The sequence below is a fragment of the Lissotriton vulgaris genome, chromosome 5, assembly GCF_964263255.1.
Source record: "Lissotriton vulgaris chromosome 5, aLisVul1.2, whole genome shotgun sequence".
Lineage (NCBI taxonomy): Eukaryota > Metazoa > Chordata > Amphibia > Caudata > Salamandridae > Lissotriton > Lissotriton vulgaris.
The window spans coordinates 106,933,533-106,959,429 of record NC_141693.1 but is presented as its reverse complement, the minus strand read 5'-3'; the positions used below and the strand labels follow the sequence as shown (position 1 = coordinate 106,959,429).

General features: G+C 42.1%; 1 protein-coding gene across 2 annotated transcripts in view; it reads left to right on the top strand.

Moving 5' to 3' along the window:
- Positions 1-24,477, top strand: part of LOC147710307 (uncharacterized) — a 43,691-nt gene extending 19,214 nt beyond the window's left edge. The window contains exons 2-3 of one of the 2 annotated variants that reach the window (XM_086919975.1): positions 9,242-10,549; positions 19,799-24,477. In XM_086919975.1, coding sequence (XP_086776101.1) covers positions 9,242-10,549; positions 19,799-21,705 — 3,215 coding nt within the window. In that variant the 3' untranslated portion in view covers positions 21,706-24,477. The remainder of the gene's footprint in view (positions 1-9,241; positions 10,550-19,798) is intronic. The other variant, XM_086919977.1, reaches the window with a different exon arrangement.
- Positions 24,478-25,897: the final 1,420 nt, after the last annotated feature.

The following is a 25,897-nucleotide window of genomic DNA, read 5'->3' as shown; positions in this document are numbered from 1 at the left end:
ATAAACATGGACTCAGCATATTATCCTACGACGACAACACCCAGCTCATCCTCTCCCTCACCAATGAACCCGACCACACCAGACACAGCTTCCAGGAAGGAATGAAAAACATTGTCTCCTGGATGAGCACCAGCTGCCTGAAGCTCAACTCAGAGAAAACAGAAGTTCTCGTCCTCGGATCTACCCCCTCTGCATGGGACAACATCTGGTGGGCCACCAACCTCAGCAACCCTCCCACATTCCTGGACCACACCTGCATCCTTGAAATCATACTCAACTCCTCCCTCACTATGAAATGACAGGTCAACACTGTATCCTCCACATGCTTCAATACCCTCCGCAAGACATTCAAATGGATCCCCCCCGAATCCAGAAAGACCATCACCCATGCACTCATAAACACCAGACTGGACTAAGGAATGCCCTCTATGCCGGAATCAACAAATCTCTACTTCTCAAACTCCAGACCATCCAGAACCCCGCAGCCAGACTTGTCCTCGGCATCCCGCGACAAGACCACATCACCCAACACCTACGAGAACTCCACTGGCTCCCCATCAAAAAGAGAGTGACCTTCAAGTTCCTCACTCACCCCTACAAATCCCTCCCCAACACGGATCCCAATACCTCAATGAAAGAACCTCCTACGCACCCAAGAGAAGCCTCCGCTCCGCTGACCTTGCCCTGGCCGAAATCCGTAGAGCCAGAGTGGGAGGGAGATCCTTCTCCTACATCACAGCCAAGATCTGGAACAAAGTCCCCATAAGCATCAGACAAACCCCACACTGCAAGCAATCAGTAAGAGCCTCAAGACCTGGCTTTTCAGATGAGACTAAGCTGCTCGAACCCCCACCCCCCACGCTTGAGACCCTCACGGGTGAGTAGTGCACTTTACAAATCCCTAATTGATTCACAAGTCCTTGATTGAGGCTCTTATGACCCCTGGGGCCCTTCACCTTCCCAGGGTTTTACTGAAATTAATGAGGGGGACCACAGGGACCCCCTCCAGTTGGCCCTAGGAGTCCTGGGGACTGCCACCTCCCTGGGCGTTATTACATCAAAGGAGGGGGCTGTGTGGACCCCCGCTCCTGGGGCTATATTTGCCTCTGGGACCACCACCTCCCTGGGAATAACTTAAAAATTATGTGGGTGCCATGAGCCCCCGGGGACCAACACCTCCCCGGGCGAAATAGATTCTTTAAAGGGGGATGGGGTTACTCGGCTTCCCTCCCTGGCCACATATGCCCCTGGGTACCCCATCCCCCGGGGCCGGGCCACTAGTACCTGGGTGCCCTACTCAGGGCACCCAGTGTGTTGCGTTGGGGAAAGCGGTCCCAGCTGACTCACAGCCTTCTGTGGAAGCAAGCATTGCTCCTGCATTCAGGGATCTGCTAGAAATGCAGCTCCCTATGTGTGAGATCATTCTGTCATCTGTTTCAGGGCAGCTCAGATTATGGTCGGCGGGGCCGGTTGCAGCACTGCCAGCATATTCCTGCCAGTGGAAGACCACCGGCCCAGTGGCATCCTTGATCCTGGCAGTGTCGGAGGTCTTGTGGTAGTCTGACTGCCGCAATCATAATACTGCAGGCTGGCCCGCAGTGTGGCGGTGGTTGGACCGACACTACTGGGTCTAACTCATAATAAGGCCCTTGGTGTTTGCTCTTTCTTGGCGGGAGTATACCCAGGGTTAAAACGGCCTATGCTAGATTATACGCGGGTATATTATGGCCAGGGCCAATTTATACGCTGGGGTATATTATGGCCTAGGCCAAACCATATTCCTATAGGCCCATGATATCAATAGTGCTGAGCGATATACACATGAATACCTACATTTTTTCAACATTTTATTTAAAACTGTACACACATAGAATTTGATTGCTTCAAGCAGAAAAACTTTAATCAGAAACAATAATACATTTCCACAAAGATCAAAAATTAGTACCATACTTCTCAAGAGTGTTAACATGTTAAAATAAAAGCACATATCTAACACTCTATAATGCTCGCTCTAGTATACATTTTCAAAGTTCAACACTGATAACAACATCAAAATGATCATGCTTGTTTTCAATATAAATGGCATGTTCTGTTGTCGAATGCAGATTGAAGCTTGCGGGATAAGTCAACCAATCCATGGAGTCACTGACTTTTGTGTGGATGACGATGTCACAACTCAATTGATTTGCTGTGGCCAAGATCTCAGCATCCGTTGCCCAGACTCTATCACGAGAGATGCCAGAGGTGTTTACATATTCATTTAAATCTTGGTTCAAGTAGTCCTGTAGTTTTTTTTAACCCTGGGTGTAGTTTGCGAAGTAGCACTATGCGTAGCTACGCAAAGTGCACTTCGCACTACGCCAGCTACGCGTAGCTCTATGCGTAGCGCTACGCGAACTGCGTAGTGCGCTGTTCGTGATGATTGCACAGTGCCGGATGCTTGTCTGCACTGTGCATTCATTGAAAACAACATCTTGCACAGTGCGAGCTGTCGTTTTCTGCCGCTCAAGTAGATTTTTACTCGAGCGGCAGCTTTCTCAATGCGGACTGGTAGTTTCTCATCACGAGCGGTCGCGAGCATATGCGACCACTCGCAATGAAAAACCTGACCTCCCAGCGTTGAGAATCTCGCCGGGAGGTTTATTTTCCACGCTAGCGATCGCCAACTTGATATTGCTGATCACGAACGAGGAAAAAGTCTCGCCGGGATGTCATTTTGCTCCATCGGGGTCGCCAACTTGACGTTGAGGACTGTGAGGGAGGAAAAAAATGCCAACTTCGCTACGCGTTTTTGCACTGTGCTAAGTGCAATTCGAGTAGCGAGAAGTAGCACAGACTACGCAAACTATGCGAGCGTAGTGTAGTTGTCCGCCCAGGGTTAGTGCTTTTGTCAAGGCAGTCTTCATGTGGTGGATGTCTTTAGCTCTGAGAAGGGAGCGGTTGTTTTCTGATCCTGTCAAGATGTAGCTTATGGCCCGGAAGTAGCAGTTTCCATCATATTTGGTTTTTTATATAGGCCGTTGTTGTCTAAGGTCCCTTGTTCTTCCAAAGTATACAGCCTAACCAAGGCGCAATGTGCTACTAGCAGTGCTATCAAGGACACACCTCTAAGAAAATCGTAACAAAATTGGCAGTATATTACAATGGTATGACAGGCAGCTCAGAGGCAAGCTATTACAAGCATATAAATGACGCGAAGGCTGAGGCGCAATGACTCACCGACTAGCAGACCGTCAACTGCTTCAATTGATAAAATTGAAAATCTTACTTCCATTTATATGCTTTTTAGATATCGGCGGAAGTTCTTTGTCAGATGTCGTCGGAAGTTCATTGTTGGCTGTTCTCTGTATTGATAATTGCCATAGAAAAATTCATTATAATTGACAGGTTTGATTATAAATAAAAGGGTTGGTTCTCTGCCTCATCTTTCAGATGGGGCATATTCTGGCCTGGTGGGGTATGGTCTGGCCCACTCTGTTTTAAACCCCCGGGTATAGTTTAGCCTAGGACACTTTATCCCACCGGGTATACTCTGGCCTGGACTAAACTATACCCCAGTTTAATCTGGGAAGGGGTATTTTTGGCCTTCTACACCTGTAAATAGGGAGCCGGCCCGGGGAGGGGGGTCCCCAGGGCCAATATTGGCTCCAGAAGGGGGGCTGCGCTGCCCCTATTCTTTAGTGTACACCGGCCGGCCCAGGGGCTGTGGTGGTCTCCAGGGCCACATATGGCCACAGAGGGGGACCATGTGACCCCCACTCCCAGATTTAAATACGTATTTGGCCCCAGGAAGGTAGTGGTCCCTGGGCCCTGAGTGGTTCACGCAGCCAAAGGAGGGGGTCTGCATGGTCCCCCTCCCCTATTTATATAAGGCACAGGGAGGGTGTGGTACCTGGCGCTCAACGAGCCCAATGGAGGAGGGTCTGCGTGACCCCCCCCTTTAAATAAAACCCCAGGGAGGAGGTGGTCCCCGGGGCTCAAATGAGTCCTAGGAGGGGACCCCGTGCACCCCCTCCTTATTTAATATGTCAATCTGCACCTGGGACCTGGCCCACCCAGGAGCCAAACTAAAACCAACCACTGGAGTCCGCTTTTTGGGGGAAATTTTTTGCCAGAATTGCAGTTCCATTCACAATTCCTGCTGAATTAATTTTTTTTAAATGCTTTTATGACCTTTGGGGTCCCAGGTGAACCCTAGGGCCACCTTTTCTTTTTGAATGTTGTTTTTTGGAATCAGCTGAAGCGGAGTCCTAAAATGCCTGCCAACATTTTCTGGTTAAAGTGCTGGCAGCCAATCAGATATCGGCACATGTCTGTTGGATTCCCAGAGGATTTGTGTCGCTATATATACAAATTTGGTTTTCTTTGAATATCTAAAAAACTACTGAATGGATTTACATCAAATAACAAAAAGGTCACTTTCTGGACCAAGAGCTACTTTTCTGCCAAATTTGGTGTAATGCCATCCAGCGGTCCAGGCTGTTGTCTTATTCAAAATCCATATAGGAATTAACACGAGAAACACACTTTTTGTTAGCCCCCTTTTTCTCAGCCCCCGTTTGACGGAGCGCCCTTAAACTTTCCATGCACAACTAGAATAATCGTCACACTTTTTTAGGAAAATGTTGTGAACCGGCGCCAAAGATATATAGGCAAGACAAAAAACGCTTTTCTAATCAAAACCAGGTCCTAACTATATTTTACCTAATGGCGACGGCCAGTAGGTGAGAGATATATATATCTCTCTCTATATATATATTTATTACCTACTGGCGGTCACCAGTAGGTAGTTAGGACCTAGTTACCATAGGAAATCCCCAACATTCTCTTGGGTATAACTTTGGCACCTATAGAGGAATCTGCGTATAATTTTCCTTAAATTTGCTCATCTACGCTCCGCTCCTTCCCTGAAAGTGTCGGGGGGATTCGTCAAGCGGGGGCCGAGAAAAAAGGGGAGTCTCAAAACGTGTTTTCCCCATGTTAATTTCCTTAGGGACCTTTAGACACCGCTACAGCCCGAACGGCTGAATGGAATTACACCAAACTTGGCAAAACGGTAGGGCCTGGTATGCAGATGTGCCTTTGCTATGTTTGGTGAAAATTCCTCCAGTAGTTCTTGGGAAAATTGAATTTGAAAATGTTCAAATGGGATTTTTTATGGGACCTTTAGACACGGCTACAGCCCGAACGGCTGAACGGAATTACACCAAACTTGGCAAAATGGTAGGGACAGGTATGCAGTAGTGCCTTTTCTTTATTTGGTGACAATCCCTCCAGTAGTTGTTGAGAAAATTGAATTTGAGCAAATTATATATCTATATGCGCTCAACATTCTATTGGGAATAACTTTGGCGCCGATTTAGGAATCTGCGTGTAATTTTCCAGAATTTTGGCCAGCTCCGCTCCGCTCCTTCCCTGAGAGTTTCGGGGGGATTCGTCAAGCGGGGGCCAAAAGGGGGGGGCCAAAACGTGTTTTCCCCATGTTAATTTCCATAGGGACCTTTAGACACGGATACAGCCCGAACGGCTGAATGGAATTACACCAAACTTAGCAAAATGGTATGGCCTGGTATGCACATGTGCCTTTGCTATATTTGGTGAAAATCCCTCCAGTAGTTGTTGAGAAAATTGAATTTGAGCAAATGATATATCGATATAAGCTCACCGTACGCGCACCGTACGTGCGTGTACCCTTACGTGCACCAGCGAGTTTCTGATTGCCTGGCAGTCAACTGTCAACATTCCAAACTGTCCAAACCAGGAAGTGTTGGCCACCATCTTGTTTTTCAGGAGAACTGAGGCACAAGAGAGCCCAAAACAAGAGTGAAAAACACGAAAAGGGGAGGGGTAGAGACCCCCCAACCCTCTAGCCCTTCTCAGGGGGTCCCAGAAGAACCCCCAAGGGCAAAAAAAAATCGGAAAAATCGAGGGGTACGCACACCGTATGCATACGGTACGCGTACCGTGCACGTACCCCGCAATTTAAAAGGGACCCCCTGAGAAGGGCTAGGGGGTCAGGGGGTCTCTACCCTGCCCTCTTTTTGCGTTTTCCACTCTTGTTTTGTGCTCTTTTGTGCCTCACTTCTCCTGAGAAACAAGATGGCTGCTCAGGTGGTCCCAGAAGGATAATAACATATATAAACGTTATCCGCTAATAGAATTAGCATTTACAAAACCTTTGAAATTTATTGAAAAAAAATATAGGTTTCATGCCTGATATAGTTAGGAATTAGCATTTAAAAAACCTTGCAAATTCACTGAAAAAACCATAGGTTTCAGGCCTTATATAGTTAGGAATTAGCATTTAAAAAACCTTGCAAATTCACTTAAAAAACCATAGTTTTCAGGCCTTATATAGTATTATAGTTAGGAATTAGCAGTTAAAAAACCTTGCAAATTCACTTAAAAAAACCATAGGTTTCAGGCCCTATATAGTTAGAAATTAGCATTTTAAAAACCTTGCAAATTCACTTAAAAAGCCATAGGTTTCAGGCCTTATATAGTTAGGAATTAGCATTTTAAAAACCATTGAAATTGCTCCTATATAGTTAGTTATACTAACTATATTTCGCGCACCCGCAATCCACTGCTGATGATGTCACATATTACATCATTCATGACATGGTCAGTGACATCACTGATGACATCACTGATGACATCTCGTGACATCACTGATGACATCACCGATGACATCTCATTTGACATCACTGATCACATCACTGATGATATCATTCATGTGATAATACGATGCCCCTCCTCACACTGTAATATAACCTTTGCTACACCCAGTGTTAAATACAGACTACCATTCTTGAAACCATTGACACACCAATACCAGTTACCACATACGCACTCACTGATTCCTAGGTCTACACACACATTCACTCATTCACCCATAGAATCACTCATACATACAGTCACTCATCAATACAACACTATCATATGCACTCATACACCTATACAGACACTCACACACTGCCACTCATCCATGGAGTTACTCACACACTTAGTCAGTCATGCAAAGAATCAATCACACTTCCATTTCCTCAACTATACAGTTTTACACACAACACCTTACTTATTAAAACATATACTAACACATACTTACTCTCTTATACAATCACTGATACAAGTACACAATGATCCATACAGCCACTCGCACATTCACTGGCTCTCATGTATAGTCATTTATATATGCCAACTCTCACATGCACTGTGTTTTACATATGTACTTACTTGGACATGTAGCACTGAGATATCCATTCACTCACCAACACATCCATGCACACAGTCAACCGCCCATATAGCTGTTTCCACATGCACTCTTGAACTCGTACACCTAGTGAATCAACTGCTCACACATCTATGCACAGAGTCACACACCTCCCAGCCACCCACACACACACTCAGTTTCCCATTCAAATACTTGGGCAACCAATCAATAACCCATATAGCCACTCATATAGCTACTGATCAACACATGCAGCAGCTTACACAACAACAGACATACTGATGCACACATTCAGACAGTTTAGTCACTAACCCATGCATTTAGTAAGACACATTTAATCACTCACTCATACAGTCAGTCACACACCTACTGAATCCTTCATCTAGACACTTATACATCCACTCATTCTTCAATATGTAAAACATATTTAAACTTTACAGAAACACACAGTCACTGGATGATGTCATCAATGATGTCATCAGTGATGTCAAATGAGATGTCATCAGTGATGTCATTTGAGATGTCATCAGTGATGTCACTGACCATGTCATGAATGATGTAATATGTGACATCATCAGCAGTGGATTGCGGGTGCGCGAAATATAGTTAGTACAACTAACTATATGGGAGCAATTTCAATGTTTTTTTAAATGCTAATTCCTAACTATAAAAGGCCTGAAACCTATGGGTTTTTAAGTGAATATATATATATATATAGATCTATATATACGTCATTACAACAACTTGCCTTAGAAAAAGCGCTAGACTTTGAATAGTATAATTTACTATTCCAACTCCAGTCTGCTCAAGAGTAGAGAAAGTGTTAGAATTAAAGTCCAACATCAGTCCTACAATGCTTTCCTTAAGGGAAATCATTGTAACGACTTGTGCAGTAAAGGAATGTGTTGTAAATATGCATTTGTGGTTTGGACTGCATTGTTAAGGCACAGCATGTTTCGAGCCGTGATGTATAAGCTGATTCCCTTTTGAATGAAATCTTAACGAATTTAAATATTGAATTAAATTTCAATTATTTTCTGAAATTTAAGTATAAAAATTATCATTTTTATCACGCATAATTCATTATCAAAATGGATGTACATAATTATTTGAAAGTAATGTAATTATTTTAAATATTAATTGTTACATTAATTTATAAATTCAAAAAAACGTTTTTAAAGTGTCTTAATTAAAGAAACAAACATGCTTTGTTTTTATGTAATCTTCAAGATTAAATTATAATTATTTATATTTTTAATTATTTTAAATAATTTAATTTGTCAGTATTACCTGTGGAGATTTAATTTATACCCCTCAATATTTATAAGGGTGGGTATTCCATTATCAATGAATGGCCATCATGAACTGCCTATTCATAAGGGCAACTTGAGAGGTAGTAACTTTACTTTGATTTGCAGTCACAATTGAGGCAACACACCATAAATGAATCCCTTTGTGAAATACAAGGCAGGTACTTCTTTTGAAACCTCTGCTACAACTCTTAAAAGGAGGTGGTACAATGTGATACAATATTTTCAGGTCACAAAGCCTGATTTACTAACCGTACATGAGGCCTGTAATGTTTTAACACTTTAGCAAATGTAAAATGTTGAGTCGCATTGATATTTATTCTGTGTGGTTGAGCGTAGCTGCTTAATGCTTCTGAATGAGTATTCACTTGAAATATATAACTAACATTGCAGGACTACGAATTTGCCCAGCTCTTTATTTTACCACAGTCTGACACTGTTTTCCATTTGAGATTATTTATGGCTATAAATTCAAAGGAGATGGACGCTCCAATTGGAATATCCAATTAATTTCAACTTCAGTTATTTGTCTAAAACCATGTTTTCAGTAATATCTAATGATGCTAAAGATAATCTTGATCCATTTCAAAGCATCAGTAGAAACATTTTTTAATACATTTCCACTTGATATATATATTGTTGCTTGATTAAAAGAGTGAAGATGCAACACAACAAGATATGATTTCACTTTTTTCCCTAGGCTTGATGAAGTACTTTGAGACACATGATGCAGAGGAGGGTAAGGAGTCCATGATGGAATCAGAGGCACTTCCACTTTATTCTGATACTTTGGACAATTCAGATAAGATGACGTTGCAAAATAATACAAATAACAATGGAGTTCAAAAGAGCCTCAGTAGAAAATGCAAGACATGGGGCACATTTTATAACATCCCTTCCAATTCCACAGTGGAACTGCTGGAGATGAAGGAGCCTGGAGATGGTTTTGAAGACAGCTTAAGTTCTTCTAATAAAGGGATAGAGATTGTCAGTGAAATCCACAGAAATAATGTGCAATCCAAGGAGTCCGAAGACACACTGCAGAGTGGCAGATTTAATGAACTGACAGGATCCATGGAACCATCTGACCCACTTCAAGATGGCAGAAGCACAGCACAGACAGACTCAGTAAGGAATGGCAGATTTGCAGAGTTGCCTGATGTGCTGCTCAATGGAAGATCCACAGAACTTTCAGAAGAAGATTCCATCTCACAAAGAGAATTGAGGAGTTTCCTCAGTTCTAGAAACAGCCTTACATCAGACAGTGGTGATGATGATTATGATGATGAACCTGACATGGAGGAGGCGGATGAACATGAAAGAAACCTAAATTCCAGAGATTTGTCAAAGTCAACAATTGATGATTTAGAGAAACCAGAAACATTAGATGATGAGTCAAACTTACAAAACGACAAGGACAGGACTTCAGTGAAAAGTACCTCAGCTGACCATTGTGTAAGGAAAGCCAGCAAGTATCACAGAGATTTATTTTCTGCCGGACAATCACATTCAGAGAGAGATAGCAAATGCAAAATCAGGCACAAGAAACATAGGCCCGGCTGGTCCTTAACAAGCGATACATTGTCAAGAGAGCGCTTTTGGAAATACCACACAAACTGTTGCAATGAGATTGAACCATGTCCTACTGCTAAAAAAGTGCTACGTCATCTGAAGCCTACATGTGGTGAGTCATTTCATCATGAAAGTGTGAGGATGACAAAGGAGCAATTTTGGACATACCACACACACTGTTGTGCAGAGGCCACACCATGTCCGACCGCAAAGAAAGTGTTGAGGCATCTAAAGAATGGACATTCAGAGCACTCCTCCAATGGCTATGACAGGTTAACGAGAAAGAGATTTTGGAAATTCCATAGAAATTGCTGTGACGATTCCAAGCCCTGCCCGACTGCTAAAAAAGTGATGCAGCAGCTAAAGATTGTAGCATCGCATCCAGCTGACGCCTTATCCAACCAAAGCCCACCTTCTGACACAGACCTGCTTGAAGGTAACGACAGACTTTTAGGTAATCTATTGGTCAGACTGTCCCAGAGGAAGGAGAGGAAAGTCATCTCTCCTTGGAAGTGAGATATTGATGTCAGACCAGGTAATTAGGAAATCAATAGTTTTTCTAAAAGTCATAATTAATAGCCAAGACAGTATTCCAAAACCAATTTCGGCATCAAAGCAATTTAATTTCTAATTTGACACCATGGGGAATTTAAGCCACATTTGCACTGTGAAAATTCTATTTAACGTTTTTTAATATATTTCTAAAATATATTTTTGGAGCCCTCTAAGCAGCTATGTCTTCTAATGAGTATTTTTACCTTTTCGGTACTCGTGCTAATTCTTGGCATCAGTCCTTTCCCTTTACAATTGACTTTGAGAGGTGGAGTACCAGTTAGACATGCAGCATCTTAGGACAAAGAAACAACACAAATGAGTTAATAAATCTGCAATTTTTAAAACAATTTTAACATTCTAGTGCTACGTTTATTTATTCTGCTGTACAAATAAATTGCAATTTAGTTAAACTGAAGCCATGCACTCTGTAAAAAAACATGTTCCACCAGCAAGTTACCATGATGGTATGAGCAACAGGATTCTTTGCCTAATGAATGTGTGTGTTTCTTCAAATTAAAAGTAATTGCTTCAAAATGTAGATTTGTACCTCTGTATTTTATGGTTCTTGTCAGCCAACTTCTAAATCCATGACACCACACCCTGAGGGCCTGGTAAGCAGCGTTTGAACATGCAGAACATCTTTTAAATGCACATATCATCTTAAGCCTGAATTTCTGACAGTAGTCCCAGAGGGAAGGAATAGTGACATAGTTTCAGGATATCAATAGTAGATACATTAGCGCACCATGACTTTGAATGGGAATAATTTACGTCAGAGGTTTCCAATGTATGTCTACATGGGCAAGATCCATGCCAGGGTTTCAAGGTTACACAGTCTATGTAAATGATTTCTGCTTCATGCCATTGCATATAAATGTATCATATGTGAATATCTGAAAATCTTGCTTTGATCCAGCCTTTATGGCTTTACCTGGGGCACCCTTGAGTTACAAAGTAAGTGCTTAACATCAACAATTATTTTCTCCATCGTGGACCAGCACTGGCCCCCATTTTCAAGGTGAGTTCAAGAAAGAATGATCTGTTCATTGTCTAAAAAATTAAAAATGAGAAATGATCACATGTGTCTGAGGCTTGTTACGGAAGGAACACAGATCATAATAGGGAAAGACAGATGATCCAAAATGTAACCAACAGAATCTGGCATCACAGAGCTGAGAAAATAGTTTACCTAAGTCCGAAAATATGAAAATTGTTCAAGAACTATGATTTTCAATGGGGAAAAAACTAAAATAACCTCTGTTATGTTGACCTTGTCAGTTCCCCCACAACCTGCTCCACCTCATGCCCCCATATATTACAGGACCAATTTTTTCCGAATAAATAATAAAATGTGTAAGTGTATATTTATTTATTTACTGATTGCAGCATGTGTGTCAAGTAGAGGATTGAAGATGGTGTAATGAAGATGGCACCATCACTTAATTTCCTTTATGAGCCTCTGAGGTCTTACCTGGTCTTCTGCCCCACTGACAATGAGACCTCTCGAGCCTGGTCCGCTTTTGACACGTCACCTCTGCTTCTCCACCTTGATGGCATAAGGCTCACTCAGTGAATGTAATGAAAAGCAATCTTCCAGCACATTTGATCTTCTCTGTCTATGTCCACTCTCAGCCTGTTGTATGCATCAGATTCATAGTCAACAAGTTTGAGCATAGACAGTGGGGACATTGAAAATAGACTATAGTTTTCCAGATGGTTTTCTATTTACCAAATAATATTTTATCGAGCATATATGAAAACAGCGAAGGGTCTAACTTTTTTTCAATCAAGAACATTCATTAAAACTCAACATATGACTGGGTGTTATTTTCCTTCCTCAGCAGTTGACTTCTCAGTACAGTACAAGCCTCGCCATCTCTCATGGGTTCCAGTAGGTGGACTGATGAGTAAAACTACAATGGCTGAGGCTCACCTCACAGCCTCAGCCATATACTTGACTTCACAGGCTTGGAGCCTAGAATATCCATCACGACTCATGAGCACAGTCCATGCACTCCTGCTGGCTCTCATGTCACTGTGTCAAAGGCAGCACAGCTGTTTTTATACTCAAACTCCAGAAACCCGTATGCAACCAGTACCTGGAGGGTGGAGAGGTGATGCATTTTCCTTTCATTTCATTATGCTTCTACTATTTTAAAACAATACAAAGTGCTTATTATTCATAGGATGCACTTGATATCAATGCATTCAAGAACTTAGCAAAGTCCCATCGTCCAGTAGATCATGCCTCTAGTTCTTCTCACATGTTGATAGAGAGGGAGACAAGTCTCAGTAAGAAGAGCAAGAAGTAGAAGCCTGACTACTGCCTGTGATATTGATGCAAATAGTGTCAATAGAGAGAATGTACATGAAGGGAGCCCAGCTGTGGTAGGCACAATCGCAAATAATTCCCCCACTTGTCTCCAGACAGTGCAGTATCACACCCTGGGAGCCTCTGTGGCCCTGCCCCATTGCCATCAGGGGCGGCTCTAGGCTCAAAAGAATAAGTAGTACAAGGAGAATTGGTAGATGACCAAGAACATATGAAGAATTACAAATATGCAACATTTAAAATTAACACGTACTAACAAAGATGTCTAACTGCATGACTATGAAATATCGTCAGAATAATCATTGCCTATGCACCTAACAATATTTTGTGAATAATCAATCAATCAATCAATAAATCAGGATTTATAAAACGCAGCTATTCACCCTAGAGGGTATCCAGGGCTAACACAATGCAGCACATGGATGATGGATCACATGTTTACATTGTTCCCACGGTCATCTACACAAATAAACACTGAATAAAGACAAAATCATAACAGAGATGTTCCGTTAATGTATGCACTGCTGCCAAACAAGCAAATTGAAACTTATAACAAACCGCTAAAACTATTTAAACAACTGAGCAAAATCAGGGCGCTTCGACCACTTCAATCAAAGTATATGTTGGCACCAACACAAATCTACACTTATTATAGAATATGCTAAGAATGCAGACTTTGCATATGAAGTTTAAAGAAAATAATAGCTTTAGCTTACTTCATTGTCACAAAACTAGGCAAACAATACAGCATGTGAATATAATCCCAATACAACCAAAAAAAGAAAACAAACTCCTACCGCTAATGGATCATTAAAAAAAAATGCTTGGGATACTCACCTGCACAGATCAGGATGCAGGCACCAACTGGTATAACACATTGCGGAAAGTATTAGACAGTAACATCTCCTAAGAGGAACAAGCATTTGCAATGCAATAGGTCTCGCATTAGGAAAGTGTGAGCTATTGGTATTGTAAATGACACATTTTTTAAATATATGTTGGCTTTGAAAATATATAAATTAATAGCATTGTTATTCACAAAGCCAATAGCTTACACTTTCCTAATGCGAGTCCTATTGGCTATGGCAATGCTTGTTGGTAGCAAGGAAGGACAGTGCTGTTGTGGTGCTGAGTGATCATGTGTTTGGGCTGAGGGATGTGGTGGTCTCCCCGAGTGATGTGGTGGTGTCCCCGAGTGATGTGGTGGTGTCCCCGAGTGATGTGGTGGTGCCCCTGAGTGATGTGGTGGTGCCCCTGAGTGATGTGGTGGTGCCCCTGAGTGATGTGGTGGTGTCCTTGAGTGATGTGGTGGTGTTCCTGAGTGATGGAGGGTGGAGTTGGAGGGTGGAGTTGGACTTGGAGGGTAGAGTTGGAGTTGGAGGGTGAGGGTGGAGTTGGAGTTGGAGGGTGGAGTTGGAGGGTGGAGTTGGATGGTGGAGTTGGAGTTGGAGGGTGGAGTTTGAGGGTGGAGTTGGAGTTGGAGGGTGGAGTTGGAGTTGGAGGGTGGAGTTGGAGGGTGTAGTTGGAGGGTGGAGTTGGAGTTGGAGGGTGGATTTGGAGGGTGGAGTTGGAGTTGGAGGGTGGAGTTGGAGGGTGGAGTTGGAGTTGGAGGGTGGAGTTGGAGGGTGGAGTTGGATTTGGAGGGTGGAGTTGGAGTTGGAGGGTGGAGTTGGAGTTGGAGGGAGGAGTTGGAGGGTGGAGTTGGAGGGTGGAGTTGGAGGGTGGAGTTGGAGTTGGAGGGTGGAGTTGGAGGGTGGAGTTGGATTTGGAGGGTGGAGTTGGAGTTTGAGGGTGGAGTTTGAGGGTGGAGTTGGAGGGTGGAGTTGGAGGGTGGAGTTGGAGGGTGGAGTTGGAGTTGGAGGGTGGAGTTGGAGGGTGGAGTTGGAGGGTGGAGTTGGAGGGATTGAGTTGGAGTTTGAGGGTGGAGTTGGAGGGTGGAGTTGGAGTTGGAGGGTGGAGTTGGAGGGTGTAGTTGGAGGGTGGAGTTGGAGGGTGGAGTTGGAGGGTGGAGTTGGAGTTGGAGGGTGGAGTTGAAGGGTGAAGTTGGAGGGTGGAGTTGGAGGGTGGAGTTGGAGGGTGGAGTTGGAGGGTGGAGTTGGAGTTGGAGGGTGGAGTTAAAGGATGGAGTTGGAGTTGGAGGGAGGAGATGGAGGGTCGAGTTGGAGGGAGGAGATGGAGGGTGGAGTTGGAGGGTGGAGTTGGAGGGTGGAGTTGGAGGGTCGAGTTGGAGGGTGGAGTTGGAGGGTGAAGTTGGAGGGTGGAGTTGGAGGGTGGAGGTGGAGTTGGAGTTGGAGGGTGGAGTTGGTATTGGAGGGTGGAGTTGGAGTTGGAGTTTGAGGGTCGATTTGGAGGGTGGAGTTGGAGGGTGGAGTTGCAGGGTGGAGTTGCATTCAGTAAAACAAAAAATAAAAAACACGTCTAATACAAAGAAGCTTAATTAGTGGTGTGCCTATTTTCTGTACGCAGTTTATTGCAAGCATGTGGGTCTGCAAAGGGCATCGGGGGATACAACAGGACGGAGAATCCTCTTGTCCATTTAAAAAAGTGCTTGATCTGCAAGTAAAACGAAATGTAAGCCCTTTACTCCTACACAACAGAAAGTCTATGTGAAGTTGTGCCCGCATTTAGAGCACTTCCATGATGGGTGCATGGTCTTCCCTGGTCATTCACCTGTTCTTTAAATTTTAAGAAAAGTTAGCAATGTCCTATAAAAGAGCAGCTATCTAGTGAAAAACTGTTGGTGAATTAAATGTTCTACATGCCTCACGCAAAGCATAAGTGGACCACTCCCGCCAATACATCTTTAGTTAACATCCGAGGCTGGAGATGGATGTCCTGTGTCTAAGAAATACTGTGTGCGTATATGCGTGTTGGAGCGATGTACACGGCCTGAACTGATCCTCTGGAGAGATGTCCTATTACCGTCTAGTCCGATGCCTACGTAGGACTTCATAGCTCTCAAGTGGCACCAGGTCATGTGCAAAACCTTTAATCGGTCATACTTTTTAACCAAAAGCACGAGCACGTAGGCGCACTTTAATAATGTAAACACAACTAAGATGCAGAGGGGTTGATTAACAGGGTGAAAGTATCAGTTATGGGAATTTTGGCACTTGCACAGAGGTGAGTCGCTGTACTGCCACGCACACACACACACGAGTAAGGGATATGGACAGCAGTACTTCTTCCCTGGGCAGGAGAAAAGAGCTCAGATAACCAGCGGCTGGAGAGTTGCACCAGCAGTATGCGAGATGCCATCCCGCGCAGCTACCAACTGAAGAATGTGGACGACGGCACTTAACGGGGAGCACTGGGGCACTGGATCTTTGTTGTGTTGCCTCATTAAAAACACAACAAAAACATCATCAGTAACGAGCAGGACAGAGAGGCAGTGGCCGCGAGACGCGCTCATTGCGGAGGGGGCTGGGGAGGGGCGGCTGGAGAGGGCCTAGACACAGTGTGGGAGAAGGGGGCTGGAGACGTGAGACACGGCCAGACCAACGCGAGAGCAGGGAAAGACACTGTATAGGGAGAGAAGGGCATTCCGTGGAAGTCTGATGCAGCGGGCCGCGTGGGAGCGGCAGCCTTTGAAGTATGATGGGAGTGGGAGCGGGGGAGCGGCAGCTTTGAAGTCTGATGCGAGGCACAGACAAATGGTGGTTTGTGACGTGGCTGGTTTGTGCACGCGCCTGTCTCACGTGAACTGTGGCTAATCTGCAGTTTTGGTAGATTTTTCGGACCGGTTACTAGAATCTCGAGAAACCAGCATTGCTAAAGCAATGCTTTATGCCAAGACCTAAAAAACTAACAATGCAGAGGAAGGGTGGCACAATTCCTTCCAGTGAACATTTGGAAGAAGCCACCTACCACTCCACTAATTGCTAGAAATTCTCACTAAAGCACACAGTTAGCAAGAATTAATACTTGAACAAATCATAATTCAACTGGAACAAAAATATCCTAACAACCTAAACAAAAGCATAAAATGTTAGCAAGCAAAGGGGCACTCTTTACAAACAACCAAGGCCTATCCTACCTTGAAACAATAGCTAGAACACTACTATAAGAAATGCACCAGCAAATAAATCAAATTGAAACCTGACTTTAAAGAAAATGACAACCAAATGCTACACACTTTTATAAATAACAAATTATGCAATCATTTTTTTTATCATTCTCAATATAATTTTAAAATAAAAAGAAACATTAGTTCGGAATGATAAAATATCATAATATACTTTAGAAAAATGCTTTCTCCAAATAATAAAACTAACATACAGTAACATAAATCACATACACATCAAAAACAGTACATAATACTACATAATATTACCCACATTTATAAAATACCAAAACTGCATGAACAAAATACCATAAAATATTCCCATCTAATAAATAAATAACTAAGATGAAAAATAATAATTTACGATGTTGTAGCTAAAGTCCTATAATAGACAATGGAGTATCCAACTAAAACGTAATCCAACAGAAATGTTTACAAAAGACAACTCAAAGACTATCTACAAAAATCAAATACAAAACAAACTACATCCAATACAACTATAAAAAATCCAGGAAAGCCCTCCCAAACCCCAAACATATTAAAACGACAAACCTGTTGCGGTAATCCACAAAAAACAATCACAAATAAATAAGTTGGTTCAAAATATTTAAGAAGTTTTTCCTTGTAAAAAAAGGTTAGACACATTCACCATCCAGGAATGTAAGTTAGACTTCAATAATAAAATCTACAAAAGAAAAAAGCACCCTCAAAACACACATACCTGAAATAAATACTAACACACAAGTGAAATACCTGAAAATAGATTCAAATATAAGATAGTCTCGCAATAACAATACATATACAGAATTAGGAGTACTGCGCGCACTTCAAAGAACTTCAACTAAACTCCACGCTAACTCAATCAAAAAACTCATTAACATACAAACACTGACTTTGCTGTCAATCTCCTACCTCCTCCCCAGACGTACGGCTCGATTTAGAGTTTGGCAGAAGGGTGTGTACTAAAGGTCCGCCCTTCTGCAAATTAGGCAGGTGGACCTTCAGGTTGGCAGAAAGAGTACTCTATTGAAGTTGCAACAAAGTACCCTGTCCTCCAAACTGTATAGCGGCTACCTGTAATTATAGAACATAAATTACAATTAAACTTACTCTTACTAGAGAGGAACAAACAAGAACCCCTAACCTGCTGAGATGCCATTATTCAAAAACAATGAAAACTGTCTTCAAAATAAAGCAAACTTTTAGAATAAAATTGCAGAATAATTGGAGTGAAAAAGATGGCTTTCTTACTCAGTTGATAAATGCAAATATGCATGGAAAATTGAACAAAATTAACATGAAAATAAATATTTTTTATACCTACAACTATAGCAATGTTTGTTAAAAAATAAAACATTTTTATTTTTAACTCTATTATTTTTCAATTAAAATATATTTAAAATGTGAAAGAATGTGAAAAATTGTAAATTATGTTTGTATTTTTACTAAATAAAATATCAATATTTAACTCCAAAGTAACCAACTCAACCACATTAAAACAATTTTAGTAAGTTATATTTACTATTCCCACTCCAAACTTAACCACATGAGGAAAGCGTATGAAGCGGTTCGCATGACTTCGGGTATGGCTTTCTCAAAAATACATTGCCTCAAAAGGTAGTTTGGTGGATTCCCAACTTTGAAGCTATAACGATAATTGAGCAATTTCCAAAGAAGATGCAGGGGTCTAGAGGGTGAAAATTGATTTCTCTGAAGGTGGGAAATCCTGATAAACTAATTTACTGATCCGAGACATCGAACAATCTTCACGACGGTCAGATGGGCTTCTTCAATGCTAGTAAGCGGAGTAGTGTCATATGATTCATGGCAGGTTCTGGTTTGACTCAAGACAAAAGGCCTTCAATGCAAAACATAAAATGTTGATAACAAGTGGTTTGAGTCTTCTTCAGAATGTGTGTTCTCTTGCTGAGACTGAATTGATGTGCAAAAAGAAGTGTTAGGCAGTGTCCATGAGTTGTGGGGTGAAGCTATTGAGGTTGCTCTTGAGAGACAGTCCTATACATGTTCTCATTTCAACCCCTGTCTTATACGTACAGCCCATTTTATGCTTTTTACATGGCCCTCTCAGTTGTGCTCATCAACCACTCTCTACCAAACTCTGAGATATTCCTCCCCACCATTATTCAACTGGTCTCTCCTGTCAACACTACCCTCTCTTTCAAGAACCCCTCACAATTATAAGTCCAATTTCCATCTGGGTTCTCCATTCTCCAAGTACAGCCCTCCAGGTAGCCCTCAGGAGGGAAGAAGTCTGAGTTGAGATTAGAGCAAATTTCCCAGGTCCACTCTGACTGCATTGTATGGCATTCACAAAGGATGCTGCCTGAGGGCCACTGAAGACAGTTATTGACTGCAATCTCATATCTGCATGGTTGTTCTAATTAAAAAAGCTTTGCTCTAATGAATGTCTTTGTGACAATGATTTCGGATTGCTATTGTGAAACTGAGATGGAAATATTTAAGTCAGTTTGAAATGCTTAGATGCTCATGGACATGAAATAAAATGTAGTAGTAAATCGTGTAAATTGTGCTAATTGTTTGGTTTCCAACTTTCCCTAGTGTTTGTTACCGAATCTTGGCATTCGTGTATATGCTATACATTTAATAAACATATTTGATAGAATGTTTGAGCCTCTTATCGGCTCTGAACAATGGTTTGCTATTCACACAAGAAGTTCACAACTTTTGCTTTCTATTTCTCCTAAATATTACAGACTGCCCTGCTCTCCCGCCCTTGATGCCTAAGCATGTGGATGGAGAGGAGGCCTATGCTGATGCTGAATCCAACAGAATGATCAAAAGCCATAGTTTTGTCACTTTGCCAAACTTGCATGTCCACCCAATGGATGCCGGACTCTGCAGGCCTCCAGATCAATGCTCGGCCAGCCATAGACCGACCAGCAGCATCCCCTGCTTAATCACGGTGGAACCTGCATTGCCAGGCAGTTGGCCTCAAGAACTGAGCTCTAAGGACCTTCCTAAATGTAGGGTGGATTCTGAAAGCAGAACTGGAGAACATGGTGTGCATTCAGCTGAACTACAGCACTTGCCCCTGAAAGTCCCTGGAAACCCTGAGGGCGGTTTAATAGAGTGTCCAGTGGTTGATAAAGTGGAGACATCTTTTAGCACCACCAAGCGGACCCAACTCAGCCGGGTGGCATTTTCAGATACAAATTCTCTTGAACATCCAAATGTATTGCATACTTCATCAAGAAGAATTGTGGATCCAAATCTAGGTGATGGGTATCCCTTAGTGTCTGAGGATGACCTAGTGTATCTTACAACAAAACCTTCTCATTTGATGGATGTGTCATCATCCATCGAAACATTTGACAATCTATCAGGAACAGAGAATAGTACAAGCACCCTGCACTGCTGGGATTATGAGAAAAAATCAGTTTCCATTGACACGCGGACTGATCAGAGCAAAAATGAACCTGAACGCTCTGCAGCAAGACAAGATAAAAAAGAGAGTCTCTGTGATTCCAATGTACTGTTGGAAGAGCTTAATCCAAGAGAATTGAGCAACCAGAAACATGTTAATATAAAGCCTAATGCAAATATAAAAACAACACATTATAGCATGCAGAACACTCCAAGCATCTCAAACAAAAACTCCATTAAATATTCCTGTAACCGCATAGGTGTGGTCCATAACCAATTTCTGGATAATCTCTGTGACAAGTATATTAACCAATCAGATGAAATGAAGGAGATGATTTGCAGCAACAATGCTCTTTGGAAAGCCCTGGTGCTAGATGGCTTCGTCTACAACAAGAAAGGAGCAATATCACATGCGCTAAGGAAGATTCATCCAGGGGAAGGAAATGGCATTCGTGTCCAGGAGACCAATTTTGACTCACGATGTAGAAAGCCATTTGCCTTTAAGAAAAGGGAACCTTTGTGTACACCAGTAACAGACCTCAGTGAGAGCAGGCACTCTACAGAGGTAGATAGATATGATGGGGAAACAGAACACACACATGGTTCAAAGTTGACAGAGGGCTATCTAGTCAATCCATTAAAGATGAAAAACAAAATCAACCTAAATGAGAATTCTTTGACCAGGTTTGCAAGGAAAACCTACCATTCAGTGTTCACTTCACCTGTAGGCGTCCTTTCATGCCACAATGAAAATACTAGAACTGTTTATCCAGAAAAGTCCACTCCAGAAGGAATCCAAGTTAGTGAATCTCCAAATAGCACAGAAAAAGAATCTCAGAGCATTACAGAAGAAGCCTGCAAGAGTTTAGATCAGCCTCAATGCTTAAAGCCTCTCTATCAAACACCCCAGCAGAAGAAGAGTGGGCATACTTTTCCCTACCAAGAATCAGATGTGTGCTCGCCTGAGTCCAGTGAACTCAGTGTCCTTGCCAACCTCCACTTCTGCAGAGTTACTGGGAGCCCTGCTTTAAATATCCCAGATAATTGTGAGGACAGCACCCCAGGACAAAATGTAGCTGATGGCCTGGTGCTTCTTGACCCAGTGCTCTCCCAAAGTGGTCCTCAGAACATACCCCCCACCAGAGAAGAGCTACTAAAAGATAGTGAGCTGGCTGTCATCAATGTGCTGTGCAATGTCAAGAAGTCTGTCAAGCATCCTGAAGAGCTGTCATGTTGAGGTACAATGGACTGATAGAGGAGGTAGGATTTATGTCCTGGAACTGACAGCGCTGTACGGTCTGCATAAGTGCCCTTCATATAAGAGATTATTGTGCTGTGTACATTGCAACAAAAACAACTATGAATGCTTTGTAAGCCATCAGCTCAAGACAGTGAACTGTGATCTGATATTTCACCAAACTATTTATTTTTTACTTTTAAATAGTGTATCATTAACAATATCTTCACACACTAGGATTTCAGTAGGGTCATAAGTTAAAGCAAATATTGTATGTGCTTTTTACTGCTTATGGCTATTCTCACTATTGACTTCATTATGATGTGTGCGGCACAGGCGTAATGTAGAATCCACACATGGAATTAACATTATCATGTAGTAACACCCTCAGTACTGTGCAATTGCAAGTTAATCCTCTAGTACAGTGGGGTAACAAAACTTGAGGAGGCCCCCTTGCAAAGTACATGGAGGCTCCAGACCCAGACAGAAGCTCTCAGGCCAGGGGACCATGCCCAGTGCCAGAGGGGGCCCCTGGGAGCTCAGTGACTCCACAGACCATGGTTGCTATGGGGGGCTAATGTTATGCCACTGTCTCAGTATGAGGAATAACTGTGCATTACCCGGTTCTACCTGGTGGAATCTGCACACCTTGTCATGTCTGAGGGGGGATAACAATTGCATTTAACATCTGCTGGGTGCAGGTGTAAATGTGAGCTGAGGGCACGTACTGGGTGGGGATGGAGGGAGTGGGGTTGGGGGGAAAGGTGCCCTGGCAGGGAGGAGCATACCCCTTGCTGAAAACAATGCTTTGACAAGGATGGCGACCAAGACTTGGGTGTTGTGGCAAAAGCCTCATGCAATTTTATTGAACAGAATTTCCACCAAGTAAAATTGGGTCTAGTTTTCCCACACCCAGAAAATCTAGGTACAGGAACACCCATAATGAAGACATAAGTCTAGTGTAGCATGGGAAGAAGTGCAAATATCAAATATAAGCATGCAAACAAAGAAAGCAGCTTGATGGGGCTAATGGTTTAGGTGCGGGCGTTCCCAGAGAAAGACACCAATAGATCAATGACTTTGTATTTTGACCGTGTAATATCCCACAAGTGTAAAGTACCACAATATTTTGAAGGAAAACCATTGCACTATATTTATTACTATATGTAATCACTTCGATCAACCATAAATCTTGTCAAGTTATAATAAAGTGTCAAAATCAATAAAGAATACACAAATCTTATATGGTTATTTCATATCTTCAGTCGGGAGCATAAATGAGAACCCTTTGCATCAATGACAAAAAAGAAAGGCTCATTTTAGGTCTGGTCCAGGGACAGCTTTATTTGTCTACACGGCCTCTAAAAATAAAATAAAATCTTTAATAGATGTTTTGGCTCAATATCCTTGAACCACTGCTTTGTTCAGTGTCAGGCAAATTATAGATCAATACACACCATAGCAGTTTGGTATTTAGGGAATTACAGAATTTTGACGCTGTTCGTCTCAGTCAATATAGGTAGCAGGCAAAGCAATAAGTCTGCGGAGGAGATTTACTAAGATTTCACTCAATACAGCACAGAAGCAAATTGTTGCAGTGCTACATTGCGTGAAAGGGAGAGAGCAGAACAGCACCAGATAAGGTGTTCCCCCCCCCCCCCCCCCCCACGCTGGAGCACTTTTGACTGCCTTGCGCCAATGCACAAACCCTAGTGCAAGAGTGTATGTATATCAAGCATAGCTTTTGTAGATGCAGGGTACCCTTCCAGTAAACATGTTTTACTCAGACATTGTTTAACATTTTTTCCACTTTATATATGTGTTGTACAGGGCTTTTCTTAAAACCTTTTCCCAAATTGTATGCCTACTTTCAGGAAGTGTTCATTTTTGCTGCAAAGTCCGGTTTACCTTTGTTTGTAGATAGGGCTGTGGGTCAAAGTTCACGGGCAGTTGTATGGGAACCCATTACCCTCTTGGTAATGCAAACCTGGCGCTGTGACAGTAAACCTTCTCCTTATGTTTTTTTACATTGACTAAGACTGGATATGACTTTTGTGTAGCTCCCCCTCAATGATACCTGCAAGGAAGAAAGCTTGACACAAGAAGCATATGGCGAAGAGCTTGAGAATCCCTTGACTTGGCAGCCAGAGAACCCAGGAGCTCCTCTCTGCCAAAGAGTACAGCTGATTGTAGCAATCTGTGCATGTCACTCACTTCTTGTGTGACATACGATTGCTTGGGTATGGGGGGAGTGCCAGTACAGTGGTGCCCTTAGCAGCAAGTAATGCTGTGAGTAAGACCACAAGCATAGCAGACCCTTACACTGCATTGCTAGGCTTGCATTCATAGTATATTTGTTTATTTATAACCTTTTATATAGCGCAAACAAGATCGCGAAGGATACAGAAATCTGAACATCTGTTAGAGAGCAACTCTGAAGCAAAATAAAAAAAGAGAAGGACCATTGGATGTCCTTTGATACCATCTAAGGAAACAAACACTCCCTCAGAAAAGAAAATATGTAAAATAATGACATTCAAAAAGACACAAGTTAAAATTAACTGCCACGTGGCAGTGCTGATGAACAAGAACAAGCGTCAGGGGAAGAGAATGAAAGGAAATTGTGAGAAATGGAGTCGTGCAGAGGAGACAAAAGGTGAACTTCATGAAATAAAGCATTGGAAATAAATATGTATATTGAACAATTATGTACTAACATCACCTCATCCACACTCAATCCCTTTGGAATCTTAATGTGAAGATTATTAAAATACTTTGAATCAAGTCTTCCTAATTGAGCTTTTTTATTATCTCCTCTTTGATGAAATGTCAGTACCATAATAGCCCACTCTGCTTTATTTACTTTATTAAAAGGTAGGTTACTGAAAAACATTTGCATAATCATGTTCTGAAATCACAGAATATTTGTGCATAAATTATGTTATGGCTTAATTGTTCATATGAATTATTCATGTGGTATAACCTAGAATATATACTTCTTTCACTTCATTGACCAATCAAATAAAAATGGAATGTATATATTTCATTAAAAGTATGTGACTTTGTGGCATTTACTATATAATTATGACTTTATCACATTTGGCACATAATTTGTAGATTTTATAAAACAAATGTTGTTACTAGGTTAAATGGATCGAAATATTACTGCCAGAGAATGTGCCACATAATGTCACTTAATTTGGCTGTTCATGCTGCATAATTCAAACAAACCTGCCACATAATGTGCTCCTCCATTGCCGGATTATCCTAGGGACCCTATTCCGTGCTTAGTGGGCTGTCAATAAGATGCTGAAACTCATATTTCACAAGGAACCACAACATATTCTTCCTATTTCACAGTTACCTGTGAAATATTAATTTTCATTCCACTGCATTTTGTGCAATAAAAGCAACCAAACATGTGTGTATATATATATATATATATATATATATATATATATATATATATATATATATATATATATATATATATAGAGAGAGAGAGAGAGAGAGAGAGAGAGAGAGAGCGAGCGAGATTACATAACAGGTTACTGTATATAGTAAGTAAGTACATTTATTAAATGATAACTGAACATCATTACAATATTTTAATGTTAAAGCCATTTATAACGCGCTCGAATTACCCAAGGGGTATCTCGGTGCAACCAGGCAGCCAAGCAGCATAGCACGAATAGCTCCGAACAAAGCTGTTTTCAGTAGTTTTCTGAAGCAAAAATGGTCCTTACAAATCCTAATATAATGTGGGAGCTTATTCCAATATACCAGGGCCTCCCACCTAAGCAGGTCTTCCTGATACGTGGGATGCTTAACAGTGCTAGGTCACTAGATCTCAACAGTCTGGACAGAAGGAACAGTTTTGTTTGGAGGCTAGATAGACGGAACCTCAGCCAATTAAGGCTTTGTGTGTGAGACAGCACAGTTTGAAAATAATTCTCTTCCGAACTGGGAGCCAGTGGGGAGTTTGAAGGATGGGCGCCAAGTCGGTCATGGACGACAGATTACAGATAAGGCGAGCCACAGTGTTCTGCACCACCTGCAGTTTAGATAGCAGTGTTTCATTAGCGGAGGCCTGCAACACGTTGCAGTAGTCGAGGTGGCTGATCACCATTGCCTGGACCACTGTTTTTCGAGCAGAGAATGGAATAAAAGGGAGGGCTCTTCTCAGTAGGCA